This window comes from Poecilia formosa, unplaced genomic scaffold (assembly GCF_000485575.1).
Source record: "Poecilia formosa unplaced genomic scaffold, Poecilia_formosa-5.1.2 Scaffold42, whole genome shotgun sequence".
Classification (NCBI taxonomy): Eukaryota; Metazoa; Chordata; class Actinopteri; order Cyprinodontiformes; family Poeciliidae; genus Poecilia; species Poecilia formosa.
In genome coordinates, this window is record NW_006799981.1 from 2337736 (window position 1) to 2358164 (window position 20429).

General features: G+C 37.2%; 2 protein-coding genes across 6 annotated transcripts in view; one reads left to right on the top strand and one right to left on the bottom strand.

The window, feature by feature from the left end:
* Nucleotides 1-4844: 4844 nt before the first annotated feature.
* ggps1 (geranylgeranyl diphosphate synthase 1) lies at nucleotides 4845-19554 on the bottom strand. Of its 2 annotated transcripts, none has more exons than XM_007551505.2 (4): nucleotides 19243-19554; nucleotides 15832-15930; nucleotides 13731-13801; nucleotides 4845-6232 (listed from the first exon to the last, which is right to left on the bottom strand). In XM_007551505.2, exons 2-4 carry the CDS (start codon nucleotides 15902-15904, stop codon nucleotides 5429-5431), a joined length of 948 nt encoding a protein of 315 aa, XP_007551567.1. In that variant the 5' UTR covers nucleotides 15905-15930; nucleotides 19243-19554; the 3' UTR covers nucleotides 4845-5428. The 2 variants fall into 2 exon arrangements, with proteins under 2 accessions (XP_007551567.1, XP_007551566.1); XM_007551504.2 differs by having other exon boundaries at nucleotides 19215-19552.
* A 165-nt stretch (nucleotides 19555-19719) lies between these two features.
* The window catches only part of arid4b (AT-rich interaction domain 4B), a 51078-nt gene continuing 50368 nt past the window's right edge, over nucleotides 19720-20429 (top strand). The window contains exon 1 of one of the 4 annotated variants that reach the window (XM_007551506.2): nucleotides 19720-20153. The gene's annotated coding sequence lies outside the window, so the exon portion shown is untranslated. The remainder of the gene's footprint in view (nucleotides 20154-20429) is intronic. The other 3 variants (XM_016671178.1, XM_007551507.2, XM_016671179.1) reach the window with 3 other exon arrangements.

A 20429-nucleotide genomic window follows, 5' to 3' on the forward strand; every position in this document is an offset into this window, starting at 1 on the left:
AAGAGGAAATCATTTATTCATGACAGCCAGCATCCAAAAGACCCACCATTTCTAACTGGTTCTGATTCACAGGATTCAAGGCGATATTATTAGACACACGGCTGGCTCTGTCCTACTGGGGCAAACAGTTTGAAATCCCTCCCACAGCTCCCAGTCTCATTTCCACAGCAGCGCCATTATGCTGGAGAGTGAGGTAAAAGGGCTGCCACTATCTGCAAACATTTGCAGAACACAGCTGCGATGAGTGCGACACTTTGGATCGGCTCCACGACACGTTTGGGTGAAAGGTCGGCTGTTGGATGGTGGACGTAATTACACACTTTGAGGAAGTGAAGGAACCGCTGAGCGAGTTTCATAAGCCCACTTGACCCCTGCTGCAGGAACTTTGCAGATTTACTGCGATACTGTTTGTGAGAGATAATTAGCCCAGCCGTTACTGACAGTCATCCAGTCTGTGGAGGATCGGGAATGAGCTCGTCTGCCTGATGATGAGACTCCTGGAAACGGCTGCAGGGCCGTGTCTAGATTTATTTATTTTTTTCTTAGGGGGGCACAAACTGTAGAAGGGTGGCACAATACAGTGGCAATTTCCTCAAAATGTTACACTCGTCAGTCACCACTAGGACAAGTTTTAAGCCATCATAAGAACTAATACAATAAAAAATTATAGCTATAAATTTCGCAGTTACTAAACAGCAAACAATAATTATTTTCTTATATATTCTGTGAACTTCAAATCATGTAATGATTGATCTAAATATTTCAGAATTATACTCATTTGTTCCTGTCTACAGAGATCCTTAATAATAATATGTCATTGTAATAATCTCTATTTGCATGTAAATATTAGTTAACGTGTAATGTCCCATTTTTAAAAAAAATAAACTTGCAACAATTATGAACAAAAACAATATTAATGGGGGCTGTAAAACAGGAAAAGCGACATTTCTGTGGTGTGTTGACATGGAGTGTGGGCATAATGCTAATCTATGTACAATATGAACAAACTGATTGATGGCTCCACTGGGGGAGGACATTCAGGGTGGCGAGACGCTGCAAAGAAGAAATGCCATCGTGTCAAATGGACACAGTTGAGGGCCGGGGCCATTTGCCATTGCATTTGGTTGGGAGGTTTTCAAGTGATGGATTTGATGAAAAGAAAATTGATGCAGCAGACATAACCCCTCTCCAAAAGCACTGGACCCTACATCTTCCCCTTAATGCACCCGGAGAGCATCTTTTATCAGACCTCTCCAACCCGGTGAACACTTCTTCTTCAAAATCCCATTTCCCTTTTTTGAAACACAGGATTTCTGTCAGAGAAGTCTAAATCCCAGCTGAGATGAGACTAATGGTGCCATTAAGCTCCCCATCAGACCCTCAAACAATAAGACACATCTGTCCTGTTGTTTGTGTGCTCTAAAGCTCCCCATGGTGAATAATCTGAGCGTCACGGGTAAAATCTCGCTGTAACAAGACAGATTTCTACACGTTACAGTAGCTGCAGGTGGGAAGTGTTTTGTTTTTCCTCTTCAAGCCCGATGGGACGTGCAGACGCAGTGAGGGTTTTTGGAAGCTGGCAGAATTATGCATGAGAACATGTGTTGCTGTGGGAGCACCGACGACTCTCACAACAAGACCGACATGAATATTGCAAACTGAACCTCAGATGTTTGGTGAAATTTAGAGATGATTCTCTAGTTGGTGATAGTTAAGTTGGAAAAATGTGTTGTGTGTAAAACGTCAGTATTATAGGAGCTTAAATACGTCTCGATGTTGGAGGGGTTGCAGGTGGGAAACCACATCTACATTTTTTGGTCCTGCACAAAAATTCAGACTTATTGGAAAGATTTAAAAAAAAAAAAAAAAAGAAAAGAAATCTAATTTGGGGTTTTAATTTCCAATAACCCACTTAGGAGCCGTTCCTTATGCTGAGTTTCCTTATTTAGAAACCTTTTAAGCTACTTTGAATAATTAATTAATCATACTGTTCTGTTTGATAACTAGGATCAGTTGGAATGGATGTGTTTAAACTGAAATGCCTTGAGACGACATTTGTTGTGAATTGGTGCTATATAAATAAACTCAATTAAATTGATGGATTGAAGATGAATGACAAATGAAGAAACATAAAATACCTGTAACTATTATTTTTTTTGGTACAAACAGATGTATGACTTAATATCTACTCACGATTAGAAATTTAGACAAACTGGTAAATGAAGAAAAAAAAAAGATTTTGGCCTCACTACGACAGAGCAGACATGACTTACTGTATTTATAATCCAAAGAACAATTTTTTGCCCCAAATTTGCCTGACTAAAACTTTAGAGCTGCAAATATCACCCGACCTCTTGAAAAAACACAATTTAAATATCTACTGCAGGGACTCCATTGTCATTTTTAAAGAAACACCATTTTATTTCTGTTTTTATAGCCGTCTCCGGCCCAAATCCATCCATTCTTCTCATCCCACCATCTTCAACTCTTCTGCTGACACAGAGTCTGACCCCAAGCAGCAGATTTCCACTCCTGCACGTTTTTTTTTGTTGTTTTTTTTTTTTGACATAAGTGTGACACATTTACTCATTAGCATGAGCTTGGGCATTGTGGGCTTATTTTGTCAGCCCTGCTGGCTGTTATTGTCACTCACAAGTGCCACCAATCTGCAGCCAGAAGATGCTTCCCAACAGTTTTTAATCTTTTGTTGCTGTGAAGCCGTCGTTCTGGCCCGAAAAGCCAATTTAAAAGAAAAGAAAAAAAAGGCTGTCACTGGACAAACGGCTTTATGATGAGAGCAAGAAGTAGATGGAAATCAGAGGTTCCTGAGGGATCAACCCCACTGAACGCTGCACGCTGCATAATTGGATGCTCGCAGCAAACTAATAATTCTGTCATTTAAAGCGCATTTTATTCAGCTGCAATGACAGAACATGGTTTTAACTGGAAGCTGGTTTAATTGAAACCATTCAGCTGTCATGGACATGTTTTTCATATTTTCTCAGCCGGCTTGAAGAGGAATACAATGCCCTGCCAGGAACAGCTCAGCAGTCCTTGATGGAAGGACGACTGTCTTTCTGCCAACGAGGAGGTGTAAAAAAAAAAATAAATAAAACATCTGTAAAAACTATGGCAACATCTCAGGATTTTAAAAGTGAAATTTCTGCAGAATCAACAAAAACACAGTAAAAACAAGACAAGTCTGTTTTCACCCTCTAAATCAAGGTTGTTGTTTTTCTTTTTTATTATATCATTGTGGATCTGAGCGACACAGCTCAGTGAGAAACAAACCAAAGCATGAGGGAGACGGCGGCTCTTCATACAAAAGCTATTCTGTTTGTTTCTCAAACACAACTCAGACTCTGGGTGAAAAAAAAATCTATCTCACCAACCCAGAGAGGAGAAATGAAAGCCATGAGAGAGCTTTGATTTATGTCATGGACTTAAGTTAGATCTACAAAACCGACTTTATGCTTTTTCTTCTCCGTTTATTGAATCAGGCGTTCATTTGCATCGGGCTTTCCTGCGGCTCTTAACTTCTTAGCAGGGGCAAAGATTTTCAAGAAGTTGACATTTTGATGAATAGATGTGACGGCACAATGCAATCCAAAAAACACACATGATTAATTGAACCGCAGCTGTCAAGAGCTGGGGCTTCAGTGAGTCAACAGACCTGTCTGGGACAGATAGGCTTTATCAACAGGACTGTGTTTCCTTTCGGCAGCTGAGGGAGAAACTCAAATTAACAGAGACAGCAGATAATGCCGGATTTAGATGAATTGTAACCAACACAAGGACAAAAATCCAAGAAAACCCCGGGCGTCTTTATCTCTCTGCTCACTGGTAGTCAGAGCTCCTCAAACGGAGGTAGACGGCGAGCCGCCCGAGAAACAAAAACAGTTCTGGTTAGAAGGTTAAATCCACTCATCATAGGCGTGAATGTCATTGACTTTGGGCTTTTGGTGATTCATTTCAGCTGCTCTTTCTCGATTACAAAAAAATAAAAAATAACTGCTAGGATGTTTACAAGGCTGTTCCGGTTTGAAAATATGGAATTTTTAAGACTCGTTTTCTAGATTTTGAGACAGTGTTGACATTTGTTTTCCTCAGTACAAATCAGAAGTTAATGCTGCTGGGTTTGATTAAATAATTTTCATTTCAGGAAAGAAGCATTTTAATGTTTAATTTTGACGTCAGGACCAACTTAAATAATTTTAAATATTAGAAATATTGGATGATTATTAATTAAATCAGTTTTTTGATTAGCGAGTCCTTACTGTCACAAATCTAGGGGAAAAAATGAGATAAGGATCCTCAGCTCATTTAGTTAGAAAAGATCTGAATTTCCATATTTTTTCCTTTATTTTAAATTTGTGTTTAGACTATCGAAGAGTTGGACTAAAATTTCAAGATTTATCTACGTATAAATCACCAAAATATCCCAGTTTTTCAGAAATTCAGACCCATATTTCAGATTACGAAATGAGAAATAAAGTCTGGAAACTCAATATTTAGATCTGCAAGTTATAATTTATGAAGAAATAAAGCCTAGTTTTCAAAATATTGACAAAAAGCCAGATCTATTTTAATTACTTTTTTGTCATTCTGTTGTGGAACTCCAGTGTAATTATTCAGATTTGTTATATACATTTTAAAAAATGAATAATTTTTTAGCCAACATTTTAATGCAACAAATTCTCCTATTTTCATACAGTTGACTAATATGTTAGGTAAAATTAATGGTCCAGTCGTCAAAAGATGGCGCTGTTTTCCCAGAGTTCGAATAAACCAGACTAGAAGAAGACTTCATGCCAGTGAGAACAGATTTATAAATCAAAACATAATTTAGATTTAAACATTTTTTTATTCAAGAAATTCAAACAAGATCCTAGAATACAGCAGTGTCAATATATAAATATGTGAGCATCACAGTAGCTGTGAGGATTTGTGCTGTGAGACGACTGCGTGGAAACAGTCACTAACATCATTGTTACAGAGCAATCAGAACAAACCACACGGCTGTTTTTCTGCAGGGCTGAATCGACTCCCTGCTGATTCAGCCATTATGGGACCTCAAATCACTCCGGTTAGAGATTTAAATCAAAAACAACGTTCACTCAATTAACTGGATTAACTGGAACCGACAAAAAGCACTTAGATCCACTGAAGTGTGCATCAGAAGAAAAGGCTTTCAAGATTTATGATTTTTTTAAAATAATCTTGTCAAGTGGTAAAGCAGAAACTGACTGTAGTTCTGCTGCTTAATTTCTATTCCTGAGAGCACTGCAGCACTTCAGATGTAAGAATTAGCCATGGGTACTATTTTAAGCCACACTTGGAGCTCGTCTGCCGTCACAACGGTTAGTTTGGAGCTTTTCAGGAATGTGCATCTTCTGCGTTCAGGAAAGCAGGAGTGTGAGGGAGTGTGTCAGTAGTTTTGGCTGGATTTCGTCTCTCTGTTGGACTCTGCTGAGGCCTCTGCTTCATTATGCATGCGGCTGAGATGTTTGATCAGGCTCTCCAGCTGAGGGTTCCCTCCCAACTCCGTGATGAGGCGGTAAGCCTCCGCCTCCAGATCCCGCAGGGTCTGTCGGGTGTAGGCGAAAGATCCCACCTTCTCCAGGTAGTCCACGCAGTACTTCTTGATGTCCATGTTCTCCGTGCGCTGCCGGAGGATGTTCTGCACCTGGGTGCTCTCCGGGCGCGACCATATGGCGTGGATTGTGGGAAACGAGAACTTCCCCTCTGTCAGATCCTCACAGAAGCTTTTGTTCTCGCTGTACTCGTCGGAGCTAAGGTTGGCGTAGTCGTCCCGGATCTGGAAGAACAGCCCCAGCGTGTCCAGGAGGGGCTTGAGGTCCTGCTTCCAGTCTGAAAAGAGCTGCATGAGCCCCACGGCCAAACCGAACAGGCCCCCGGTCTTCTGCAGCACCATGTTGCGATACTCCTCCTCTGTGGGACAGGTGTAGGTGTCCCTCCAGTGGATGTCCAGGCCCTGGCCGCGGTGCAGCTCCAGCAGCTGGCGGGTAAATACTCGTACGGCTTCTGGGTGCTCCAGGATCAGAACCTTCTCCAGCCCCAGGAAGTACACGTAGTTGGCCGAGTTGATCACCGAGGGAATGCCGTAGATGCTGTGAGCCACCGGGAAGCCTCGACGCAACTTGGAGTTGTCCTCGATGTCGTCTATCAGCAAGCTGGCGTTGTGCAGCATCTCCGTCACCTCAATGATCACCTGAGCAAAACACAAACATCTTTGTTGATTCATCTCAATAAGTAAAAATCACCAGAGCAACAACAGAGAAAAACAAAACAAATGGTACTCCCAATATGGACCCTAATCGTCTTACAATTGTCGATTAATGGTTTATTAGGTTAAAATTAGTTCCAAGCAATTAATAGTCCGTAGTGACCTTTTAGTGTTGTAGTTTGGCCACCATCCACCAGAGGGCGCAGCTGGTGATCCTGAACCAGTTTATACAGAAACAAAGATGGAGGAACAATATCAGAAGGAAGGAGAAATGGTCCAAATGTAAGAAAATGGTTTTTTTTGTGTGAAAAATCAGTTTCTATGTCACATAACATAGAAACTGATTATTTAAGGATTCCTAATATGTGAATCCTAATGCTAAGAAATGTATTATTGCAGAACATAATTTAGCAGCTTTGTAGTCCATTATGGTTCTGTGTTTTTAATATATTTGTTTTCCTTTTTAATTATTTCCTTGATTTTATTTTAGTTTATTCCTGCATCTAGTTTCTGATTTGTACATGAATTACTGTCTGGTGGTTTGTACAAATCTTTCCAAACAGAGTCCAGTGTAGAATGAAACTGCGCTTTATCCATTTTGAAATATAAACACTCGACTAGCTTCTCAACTTTCACCTTAATAGTGCTCACTCAGTGGAGACAAGCAGCGTCAACTTCTCATTTAAAAATTACTGATGCATTATGGAGGTCATGATGTGATGACTGAAAAGTGGAGGAGATAACAGAGAAAACATAATGGGGGAAAAAAAACATGATGGCAATGAGCAAGGTTGGTTTTGAGTTAATGCACTTTATGGAGCAAAGTTTTAACATTCCTTCAAGAACAACCACAGTATGAACATTTCTCTATTCATTAAGTGTCATGCATATTTTAATTCTTTTCATCAACCCAAGAGGTTCCTGTTTGTTATATTTCATAAATATGTTTAAGTTTAATAACCTGAGAACCACAATTGTCTGCTTATTCAGTCAGTATTTAATACAGAGGCAAAATAGTGTTAAAATTAAATAATTTTGCTAAATTCATATAAAAAACTAGCCCTTTGTCCAAAGAAAAGACAGTGAGCCCTCCTGATACAAAAGAAAACTCAGATTTTTGTAAATAAAATAGCTGCTTATAAATTAATAATCCATGGGTAAGATCAATCAATTTTAGATCAACTCAATTGATAACTTTCATTCCTACCTCCTAACTTTAAGAAACAGAGTTTTTGTTTAAAATGTGCATTACAGCTATGACACAGCAGATGGCGCCATGTCTACATTTTTCGACACTGAATTTCCAGTAGAGCAATTAGAGCATCAAAAAGCTCAGCAAAGACCTACTGATGAGATTCCCATTAGATATCTAGCATCTAATGGGATGCTAGACGTCTAGCAGCAACTTTATTTGCTGTAAAGAGCCAAAACATCAAGTCCTAAATATAGACATTCGTTTGCAACTTCGATCTTTTTGTGAGGTTTATCTGTAAATAAACCTTTTTTCTGTCCATCAGGAAGACATTCTACTTGTAAACCGTGTTGGACTCTGAGCACCATCAGGTTCCCGCTGTCCGCTCTGCTGTCTGAAAAGACGAGCGGCGTGTCCCGCTGGTGGAAGCTGCTAGGATGGGATCTGGCAGGACAAAGAAGAGACTCTCTAGATTGGGCAGATTGCCAAGGCCAAACCGGTCGAGTAGTTTATTCAAAAAAACAAAAACATGCCTCACGTTGGAAGCGTCCCAACATTTCTCCCTCCAGCATCAGTGAGCATAAAGCTACAATCTGCTGTTTGAGTTAAAGAGCAAAAGGATCATTAAAGTACAACTGAATCTCTGAAATCCCAAAAGCAGGAACCAGATTTTTAAAATGTTTTAGACTTAAAGCTGAGCTCCAACGTCTAGCCAACTTACTTCTTTATTTTATTGCCTCAATTTCTATCAAAGCTCCAGACCATGAGCACAGACTCACAATTTCTTAAAATGACACAAATCTGGTCATTCCTATATAATGGCCACAATTTCGATTCATACTCCATTATTTGGAACCAAATGTAAAACTTACTGGGTTATTTTTCAATGTCCCAAAGCAAATATCTGATAAATATTCACAATTTGTGCTGAGGTGTTTGATCAAAATGGATCACTTGGTGCAAAAACATCTGTATAAACAGACAAAACCAAGATTTCTTTTAAGATTTGCATATGAAATGTTTGAGCCTCTTGTAATAACCAATAAATCACATAATAAATTAAAACAAGCTCAATAGTTTTCCTTTGCATGACTGATCGTTTTTCTCATATCTCTACCAAAGATTGTATGAGAAAAATCCCTTTTTAAAAAGAACATTTTGTTCAGATTTCAGTATCTTAAAATTTTGGATATTTAAAATGTCTTCTAACATTTGTTAGAAATTAAAGCTTATTGATCTTTGAGAGAGTGTACTTGCGTTATTATGCCAAGACCATTATATTACTCGAAAATGGTCTCAAAACAACATCATTTATTGCAATTTTTCATCTAAAATTTGTCATTGTCGCAAGCCTACAGATTTATATTTATCAAAGGTGTCTTGTAATTTAGCTAATCTCAAAATGTTTTCATTTAAGAATACCATTTTGTTTTTGTCATCCAGGCTCATAATGAACTAGAATATAAATTTAATATCAATCAGGTACGCATGTAAACGCAGTAAAGTTCATTTAAACTTTCATTATTGCTGTTAGAGATACTTAAGTAGGATGTTCCTCTGCAGCACCTAATAAAAACTTTTTACATCTCTAAAAACACCTTTTTTTGTCCCAACTGTATCATCAAGTATTTTCTCCAGAAAATTTCAGGCAAACCAAACAGAGAGGATGTGAAGGCATGGACCCGCATCCAGTCTTAGTCATCAACGCACTACAGCTGCAACAACCGATGACTCAAAAACGACTTTTGGAGCATTAAAGTTTGGTTTATTAAGTGCTACAAATAGCAGACAGCTGTGTTGTGAACTCCTGTAGTGTCTCCCTCAACAACAAGTCTTCACCCCATAAAATAACATTTAAAGAAAAGTTAATGAGAAGCTTGTTGGATTCCTGTTCGTGCTGTGATCTGTTAATTAAACCAATCACAGGGCTGGAACCGGTACTGCAAAGCAGGCTCAGAATAATCTGTCCAAACTAATAACCATTACATGTAGGATCAAGCTGGTCAGCGGCAAAACAGCGCAAATCAACTCCAGTCAACTGGAGGTCTTTCTGTAAGGATTGCATGATTAGCTGCAAGCAGATTTAGATTAATACGTTTTTCAAAACCAGAATCTGAAACCTAAACAAACAAAATATAATGTTTAAAATGAAGATGGAAAGAAGCAATTCAGGAAATGGAACAAGACCAATGTCAATATAAAAAAAACATGAAGTTTGACAGCTAATGTGTCATTCTTATTAATATCATTCCCTCATCATTATGCAGATGAGATTATTCCACTTTATATTTTCCTTTAACATCATCACCTTTGTGTTTTGTTTTTTGTGTGTGCGAGAATCCATCTGCTTTATTTTTGAAAATTGAGTAATAAACTGAACTTGACTCCATTGTTTCATAACTGGGATCAACTGGAGATGATGAAGGATAGGACTGAATACTTTTTTGTTTTGAATGGTGTTATATAAATAAGCTGAATTGAATGAAACTTAATTATTTCGATTGTTTAAACATTAAAACAGTGTTTGACTTTTATAATATTTCTTCATCTGCAACAATAGTAGTGTTAAGCAAATGATCAAACAAAAGAGATAAAAAGACAAAATTTTAGATTTTGTCTTAGTAACAGTCGTATTCAGTAAATCTGAATATTACTGAAAAGTTAAATTAATTCAGCAACTATCTATGCAACAATATTCAGATTAATTAGACACAGGCTGATGTGATCAACCCATATCTATTCGTTATGGTGATTTATCGCTTGCAGCTCATAAAAACTAAACATCTAAAATTAGATTATTGCATCAGACTGGATTGTTTTTTTAAAGATAAATTTAAACTGATGCAAATTCTAGTTTCCTGGAGGAATGACACTATTTTCTTTAATCAATTTTTTCCCCCAAATCTGTAAAATACTGAAATCAAATTCCAGACTTTTCCAAACTGTGTTTTAACCAACTTTGAATAATCTAGACCTATAGGAGACAAACCAACACAGATATAACAGAAACTGTTAGAATCTGAGTAAATATTTGTCACTACATCCATTTAACACATTTCAAAGGTGTAATTTTATCATGTGTTGCTACACAGCACAGAACATGTCTTAATGCGCCTCCTGCTTTCTCGTTATTCACTAAAAGAAGCTGCATGAGTCACAGAAAAGCACAAAAACCTCTCATACCAAAGCAACAGATGCACTCATGTAGAGATTTCAGAGTGAAAGAGCACCATAAATAAACAACTACGCTTTTCAGAGAGAAGCAAAGAAAAGCAAACGGCTTCAAAGCGCCGAACGAAACGTGGGGAACATCCACGACCTGTGGCGTACCGGCACGAAAACCAGCGTGCCACTGTCGGTGCCCCGTCTATCTAAAGGCGCCGTTGTTTCCATGGCGGCGACTTCTTGGCAGCAGTGAACTAATGATGACAAGAGGAGAGCTCTCGGCCTGTGTGAAGGGTTCAGCTGGAGTTTACAGAGCTGTTACACAGATTTAAACCACAGCTACCCGCTGCACCATGACAGCCAGCTTCTGCTGGAACTGGAGTTACCACGAAAACACCAGCAGGTGTAAAGAGTAATTAGTTATCCTCAAAACTCTAAAAATAAAACATTTTAGCTTTAGGGAGGAGATGAAATCTTAAAATAGAAATGTTGGCATGTTGTGTTTTTATATTTAGTGTGGAAGATGTGATTAAATGCAAAGGAATCCTGCAGTAAGATGTCCAATAATTCATCTGAACACACACATTCCTACCCGAAAGCTTACTGCTGATTTGATAATAAAATGGCTACAGGAGGCAACAGTGATGGCTGACCGAAACAGACCGAGTCGAAACTTAGCATTCAGGACCATTTAAGATGAGTTAAACTAATTTTCATTTTGGACCATAGCAAGATCACAAATGTCCTAAAGGGCTGGTTGTGCCAGAATGTATTGATGAAATCCATTAACAAAACTTAAAATATGAATAAGTAGCTGTCTCTGCATTTGATAAGTACTTCTTAAAAATAAATATTTGACATTTTTTCACATTGATTTGTTTGCAATCAAAATCATAGATTTCATTGGTGCTAATGTAGAATCATTAGAAAATAATTTTGTAATATTTGCACTTATGTATGATGATAAATGTGACTGTTTCTCGCTGTATTGATCAAGGACCATCAGTGTTGAAAAGGTAAGAAATACTGCCATCTGGAGGCACGTAATTTAAGGTAAATAAAACGTAAAAACTGATTAAAACGGTCAATCTCTTTGCCAATGTGCACACCTCCTTTTTAATAAGCAGTAATAGGTCAAAAGTGTCAACTACCAAATCAAGAAAAAATATCAAAATGGCTGATTTGATTTATTCTTCCTGTAAAAAACAGTAATGTCAATGAAGCTGCGTCAGCAGGTCTGCTGCCATCTAATCGGCCCCATCCAGAGTTTATCGATGCTGATGTGGATTGGGAGAATTGTCAGGATTCCTGTGTGTTACTGAAAATCAGGATCAGTTGTTATTCTCTCTCTCTACAGCAAATAAACAGCCTGGGTCAACAACCTTTTCTACATATTCAATATATTGTAAAGACAGACAACTGGCTGAAAACAAATATTCCCACATTTATCTATCTCATAATGATGTTTTATTTTGTGACACTTATTTTGCAAAGCTACTTTATGTTTTTTTCTGAGACTTTTTAACTCTTCACTCTTTATTTTATGTTCTGATATTTAAATGAAGGGGGTTTGGTCAAAGTACGGCAAACTTCAGTGACCGCAAAGTCAGAGTAAAACAGAAACCAACTGCAAAATATCAGCAGAGAAAAAATTGTCTTGCTGCTCGTTATTGCATCTCTTAAGTCCGAGATTCTTTTTCAGTAATTTACCTGATAATTACTGGGGAATGTCTGATTTCAGTCACTGGGTGATTGATTATTGCAATGTAACTACTGAATGTCTGTTTACTGACTGTAAGAGTAACAAAAAAACTTTTGGTAACACTTTATTTGATGGGGTGTGCATAAGACTGACATGACACTGTCATGAACACGAAGGAGTCTTTATGAATATCTATGACTGTTATCATGAAGTCTCATTCGGTAAATAATGACCCTTTTAATGCAAAGTTGCTTTAAAATTTGCCTTCAAAGTCCATTAAAAGTCTCAACTTTGCATTAGTTTGTAAATAATGACACTTTAATGCAAAGTTGGCACTTTTAATGGACATTCAAGGCAACTTTTAAAGCAATTCTGCTTTAAAAGTGTCATTATTTACCGAATGACACTTCATGACAACATTCATAAAGACTCCTTCATATTCATGACAGGTGTTCTTTCATGTTTATGACAGTGTCATGTCAGTCTTATGCACACCCCGTCAAATAAAGTTTAACCAAAAGTTTTATAAAATTTTTTAATAAAAACATTGTATTAAATTGCAGAGGGCACAAAAAAGTGAAGTGAAGATAACTTAATTCTCTATACGTTAGCTTTGATAAACTTTAAAATGTACATCTAAAAAGTTTGAAGCAAGGTAAAAATACACAAACGCCATCAGAAAACAAATGCACAACCACACACAGGTGGAGATCAATTTCCTTTTATATATAAAAAAATGACTTATTGTCTTGTACAAAATCACAACAGTACCAAAACACCTCACCTTGCAGAGGGTAAAATATTAACTGATTTGAATCCAATATACTAAAACTATATTATACGTTTATTACAGTAAGTAATCCCATAAAGTAACTGTTTCGGTATTTTCTTTTCTTTAGCAGAAAACAAATAACACTTCAGATTAAAAAAGCAAAGCGTCAAATATTCAATAAAGCTTAGTGCTAGAAGAATGTATGAGGAGATTATAAAGGGCTTAAACAGAGACTTACTCAACACAGAGGGAGGTTATCACTGAAAGAGAGGAGCTCATTATTGGATCTTTAACCAGATTTCCTCCAGACTAGTTGAACAAGTTCAGACAAGTGTCACAAAAACTAACTCGCCCTGATCCAGCCCGATGTGAAGCCAGCAGGCCTCCCTGCTTGTTGCTCATCACCAGAACATAAATGTTTGTTGCACAAAAAAAAAAGTGTGAAATGAGCTTCGAATCAAATGTGTGAAAACAAGACAAATTCTGCATTCTGGTCGTGAAACCTCACAAGAACCTCTAAAAAAGGCCACTACATGTCATGTAAATATAAATGGAGCAGTGCTACATCAACAATCAACTACATCATCTTCCCACCTTCCGCTGAGACTCGCCTGCAACAGAGCAGCAGCACTTGAAATGCGCCGTTTCTCACCTGCAGTTTGTCTTCTGGTACATTGAGCCAGTGGTTAAATGCTTGGGCAAGTTTTGTCCTCACTTGTTTTCCTGCAGAGAGAACAAAGAAATACATTGCTTAACTAGTCCGAAGTTAAAACTACATTTTACTTCAGCTTCACTACTGATGCTTGTTGCAAACATGTGCAAGACGTTTAACAACAGGCTCATAATTCAGGAGGTTGTTCTGCTGCAGCAGCTTCCTGTCTGTCACCAGTCGTTAAATTTAAATATTTAAAAAATAAAGCCCCTCTTTATTTAGCAGAACAACTTTGTGTACGTTGTGTGTGTACCGAATCAACTAAAACTTAAATTTAATGTGGTACAAACTGAATTATCAACAAGTTATATCAAAGCAGACAGTAAACAGTCAAATTAATTCCAGTGCCTAATTACTTAAACATTATTACATGCTAATCTAAAGTTATATATTGACAAAACAAACTATATTTTCATTTCAAAACCCCCTTTTGCTGCTAATTTATTGAACAAAGAGACACATGATCACAACAAACATGTTTATTGTTTTTAATCCGTTATTTAGGTTATTCAGCCATCAGATTGATCCAAAGTGCTGTTATACCCATTCAGCATTAAAGTGTTTCATCTGATCATTCATGCGACTTCTTTAAAAAATTCCTTCTTAGAAATGCAAACTGAGGACACTGACATTAGTTGAGGATGTCTGCGCTGCTGCAACATGTTTAGCATTCAGATGCCATTTTAGGCTCGAGTAGCTAAAATATTATCTAAATCTAAAATCCTTAAAAAGTCAGGATATTTATTTTAAAAATCAGTCCCTCCAGAATGTTGCAATATTTTTTTTTGTGATTGTTGCTACCTAAAATTACGGAAGTAGTGATTAAAAAAAATAAGGTAAACGTTACTGTGTAGCATCACACATGCTTTTATCTTGCAGGTTAAGCTTTCAGGAGTCATTGCTAAACTGGAAGCCAAATTAAATAGAGGCTAAAGTAAATGGTCAAAATTCAGCTAAGTTGCAGTGATTGGTCAGAAATAAAGGAAATACGGAAATCATTATTATGATTGGTTGCATTTGTGAAGAATTTCAAGTTTTCAACAAAATTTCCAATATGCATTAATTGTTGAAATTACAACTCCCTGGAAGGACTGAAACAAACTGAATGGACCTTCAGAAACTCCTGGGATAAAAACGGCAGCAGATATTCTTTGAAAGCCACAGACAACCCGACAATTTACCCTAATAACCATGTTACACTGGCAGCCTTGTCATTTAAATGAACAAACAATGCTGAAAACATCTATTTGTGCAACATCTTGCTTCAGAATCAAAAATTGCCATGCCCGTTGCATCAGCAGTAATAACTGTTTTACTGAGTTAAAGAGGGATCTTATTATGGGATGTTCTAGAGAAGGGCATCAAACTCATTTTCATTTTGGGCCAAATCCAGATCATAAATGCTCTTAAAGGGCTGGTTGTGCTAGAATGTATTGATAAAAACCTAAACTTTAAAAAATATTAATTAATTCTTAAAATTAAATAATATTGAACATCTTTTCAGAATTTTGATTGTTTTTGTGATTTTTTTGCAATAGAAACCAAAGTGTTTGTAATACTAATTTGGAAATATTTACACTTATTTCTGACGGTAAATGCAACTTTTTATTACTCGCTGTATAGATCGTGGATCATGACTGCGCTGCTTAGTACCAGTCAGAAAGTTTTTGACAATTTTTGAGAAAAAATTCACAATAAACTCCCTATTATATATTATTTCCATGATAATTTGCAAGAAACTGGAGGGACTGATTGATATAATTTGACAGTAAACAGATAAAAACTGCATTGATTTGATTGATAACATAATATTTAACCAAACTTAATGTTTAGTATAGAATCTAGAGGACCACATGAAAAACTAAAGTGGGCCAGATTTGGCCCACGGGCCTTGAGTTTGACACATATTCTAGAAAAACCTAAATGCACAAACTGGCTTGAAATCAAATGAGCTGCACAGGATTCTTCAGCAAACTACAGTGCTTTTTGTCCATTTATTATTTTCTTTTCTTCACATTTCCCAAAAAACAAAAGGACTCACCTGGCAGCTGCAACAAGTACTTGTACGGTTCTAGCAGAATTCGGTCTGAGGCGGGTTGAGAGGAACCATCCATCGCTTCCTGATAACTCTCCCTTAAAACTGGAAGACAACAAACGCAAGGAAAGGAAAATAAAACAAGCTGAAGTAGATGGCTGTGTGTTTTTTTTTTTTTTTAAAGCACTGCAGGCTAATATGATTCATCTGTGTATATTTATCATAGTCGGAATAAACATAACCCAGATAAACAGACAGTTTGGGAGCAAATTGTTTTACCATAAAAACATTGACGATGTGCTTTAAATTAGTAATGCTCTTCAGTGATTGTTCCATATTTTAGGTAGTTGAATGTAGTTGATAAAAAAGTTATATTTTAGAGTTTTTAATTTAAATCTTGTTCTAGCATGCTTTTGGGTGTTTTTATCTCCTGATCTCAAAAATATTGTATAAATTATTTGCAGGAATATCACAGAAAATTGTAAATAAAAGAAAAAAGCTTTTCGTCTTCTGGATTAGTAACAGGAAGTTACTTTTCAGAAAAATGAGGCATTGAGCGTCACTCATTGAGGTGAGAGCTCACTGATTCAGGGTACATGTAACTTTTAATGTGATACAGAAAATCAGAACGCACATTCAAGTCTCATTATCCTCAAAGTGTGCAGGTTAGATGAGACACTACAGAAATAATGGTGAAATTATTACACTTTTTTCAAAATCTAGTTGTTTTCCATTATTATGCAAGGGGTCACATCATGAATACACATGATTGGACCTTTGTGTTTATCTTCAGTGATCTGTGGTTTCTCAGCACAAAACTATCAGCAAGTTTATTTGTATAGCATATTTCAGCAACAAAGCTTTAAAGTGCTGTAACTTATAAAAGCATAAAACAAAGAAACATTGAAATATGGTGGCATAATAAAGGAAAGTTATGAAAAGTTGGAATACAGATGAAATCAATTATGTTCCAGTTATTAAAGGCAAATCTTAACAGGTGGGTTTTCAGCCTTGCTTTAAAGGATATTGGGGTTTCTGCATTTTTAAAGTTTTCTGGACATTTGTTCCAGATTAGGAGAGAATAAAAACTGAATGGTGCTTCTCCAATGTTTGGTTTTCTGGTTCTGGTATGCATCAGAACCAGAAAACTTGAGAGGTCTGGAAGGTTGACGCCATGACAGATGATCTTTAATATATTTTAATGCCAAGAAGTTCAGTATTTATAAACTAACAAACATATTAAAGTCCATTATCTGAGCTACTCACTTTATAAAGGTTCACTTTAGGCGTATGATTGCTTATCGTGCTCAACTTGCTCATTTTTAACCACATTTACAGTTGCTCTGGTTCTTCTGACAAATTTTACAAAAAAAAAACCATAACTTTGACCACAGATGTGACACTGAATTTAGCCAAGTAAAAATCCCCACAGCAATATCAAATGTTAACCAACTTTCTCTAAAAACCAGCTTGCATGATGCCAACAAGACATTTTTCCACTCGCGCAGCAGAGGGTCAATGGTAGACAGCAAACATTGTTATCTTAAAGCGTTTTTTCAGTTTTAATGGTTCACTTCACTAATACACTAAAAAGCGGAATATATTGACAACATATTTCACCATCACCGTTACTTTGACACTGTGTGAGCACACGCTTCACCTCACAACCACATGTGGAGCAAAAAATAGAATATGAAACATGTTGCTCCTGTCAAGTTTATGATTGTGTCGATCTGATGTATATGAAGGTGAGAAAACATTCTGCAAGTATGCAACTCCATGCATCAAATCACCTACTGGTTTCTTACTTTTGGATGTGATATTGCCCTAGGTGACAGGAATCAGCCCATTGTACACTTTGCATCTATTTACTACGCAGATAATTAAACGCTTAGTAAAGCTAATCATTCTAATTATTAGTAAAATACACTTTGTTTTGAAAAATAAATTCCTGTTCAACAGTGGAGTTTTGCATGGATGGGAGGCTGTGCATCACATAAATAATGACCGATCATAGCAAAGGCTTCGTATGGCTTTTATAGTTACTGCAAATGCAAGAATGATTTAAATATCCAACAGTAAATCCAAACATTTTCCTCTCAAATAGATGAACAACAGTTTTATTTTCAAAGACGTGTTATAGAAATATGTATACTTTGTGTGGTGATGTCTATTGAAATATGATAAGGTCACCTCCTACTCACAATACATTACTAAACATTTTGCCATATTAGCAGAGGTTGAAAGAACGTCGAACATAAAGGCAGTGCTTGAGGGAAAAAAAGCTGTAAAAACTAGTTATTAAAGTTTGAAAAGTTTTCAATAAACAAAACAAGTTACCAAGAATGGTGAAGTGGAGTTGTGCCATTTCATGCATAAATTACAATTTCATGAGGGAAACTGATGGGAAATGCCACTTTTATCTTCAGCCAAGACCATTTACACAACTATATTAGGTTGTGTAATCGTTAAAAGATAAAATTTCACCATGATTTGGCTTTAAGTGAGATATCTTAAAACACCACCATGCAGTTCTTTCAGGGAGTATTGAGCAGCATTACACATAAATATTTGCCATTTTGTATGAAACCATGACGGTGTACCACAAACTATGTACACACTGTATATATAACAGTTTTATCTTTTCATGTCATTTGCAATGTGACTGTCAGGACTATTTACAGAGTGAAAGTTTCTGTTTGTATAACCTGAAACCTACAACTGGATGTCAGGTCATGTAAAACCCAACAAACTGGAAACATAGGTCAAGCATAAGTACGTAACTAAATGTATTCTGCTCCATAATGAACTGCAAAAGTTATCATTTGTCTTGCAAAGGACGTAAAGAGATACTCTGTAATACTTTAGTTGGGTTTTAGTTACACAGATAGCCAAGTCGTATAATCCAGAAGATTTTGCTGCATTTGTAGGTTTCCTTTGATAAAAAAAAAAAGAAACAGCCCTCTGCTTTTGGGTCATTTGTGGGGGCCGGGGGGGACTGTTTTATTTAACAACATTTTATAGTTTCGTTTTTAATTAATTTCAAGAGCAGAAAAAGGTGAGGGAGTTTTGATAATTTCTTTTAAAAATGTATTCAGCAGACCAGTTTTTCACAAAAATAGATGATAAATTAGCCTCAAAAAACCTTTAAAATGCAACAGTTTGTGGTCATTTGTGGGAGATTAAAGGATTTCTATAACCCCACAATATACTAAATGTCAAAAATTAGATTTCAATTCGCAAGGAATTTAATATGCAATTCGTTAAAAACACCGTTTAATGTTCTTGTTGCAAGTTTTGTTGGCATATTATTCCAATAAGAGAGAATTTAAAACAGTTTTACTGACTTTATATATATATATTTATTAACAGTTCCCAACCCCACCCACCTTAGCTGCCGTGTGTCGGTCTGCTCACCAGGCGTCCCCGAATTCCGGTTAGCCAGTCTGCTAATTACTTAGCGGAAGCGGGCTAACATAAACGCGTCGAAATGACCCAGTTGAGCATTCCTTTCTTTCCTTTCCCAGAATTAAACTTCGCACTTCCACGCTGGGGCATATAAGGCACACGATATGACTTTCAGTACAAGACTTTTAAACCATTATAGCTCCAGGTGCTCGTGTCTACTTCGAACGATGCTATGCTAAGTAGCACTGCTTATGTTACGCACCGTTCCGTGAACAGTCAAGCCTTAAAAGAGCCAGCTTTGATGAGCTCAATATATAACCTTCGGCCACGTTATAGCGCACGCGCAGAACCTATTGAGAAATAAATGTCATTTGATAGGTGTTGGATTTATTCCTTGATGTTGCCCTGTTAACACTTTTTGCTGTTTGCAAATAGGTAAGAGCACTCCTATCACTATCGGGACGTCCTGCTTTCATATATCAAGCAAACCTATTCGTTAGCAGTGGGAGTTGTAGTCTTTCAGAATTTTTTTCCTTGTATTGTGACAACCACCCAGTAGGATTACATCGAACTCTTTACTGTGCATATTTTTCTCCCGGATCAACCAATCCTGTGTCACGAAGGCGTATGGTTTTATGGTGTTCTCCAATGGGCAGTCGTGCTTTTGAAGAGAGGCGGGATTATTCTCGACGTCAATCATTCTCAGAAGGCGGAGGATCACAGAAAGAGCTAGGTTAGAGCAGCTACTCAACAAGGCAAACAGCAGCTCGGAGCGAAAACCACTTTTACCAGTCCGCATCCAACATCCACCGGGATTCAACGGACGTTAAAGCCTGTCATTCTTTCCACATAAATGTCCCTATGGATTACTAATACATTATCGTCGAAGAGCAGACGCGTTCCTCAGCTTGACAGCAAAGGTAAGTGTTGCTTTTGTTCGCCAAAGCGGTCGCTATTTTGAACATTTTACTGGCATGCTTCCCTGCTGATACTAAGCCAACCGTGACTGTAGCTAACTTGTTAACTAATGGTGTGTTGTACTTTAGTAGGGGGGCGGGTAGAGGGGGAAATGAATGAGAGAACGGACAACTTGATGATAAAGTTGTGTTGTGGTGAGCACAAATTAGGCTGATGAGCGCAGTGAAAGGTTATGCTCCTTCGAGGTTGAATAGTTTCCAGTGTTTCTGGACGTGGCT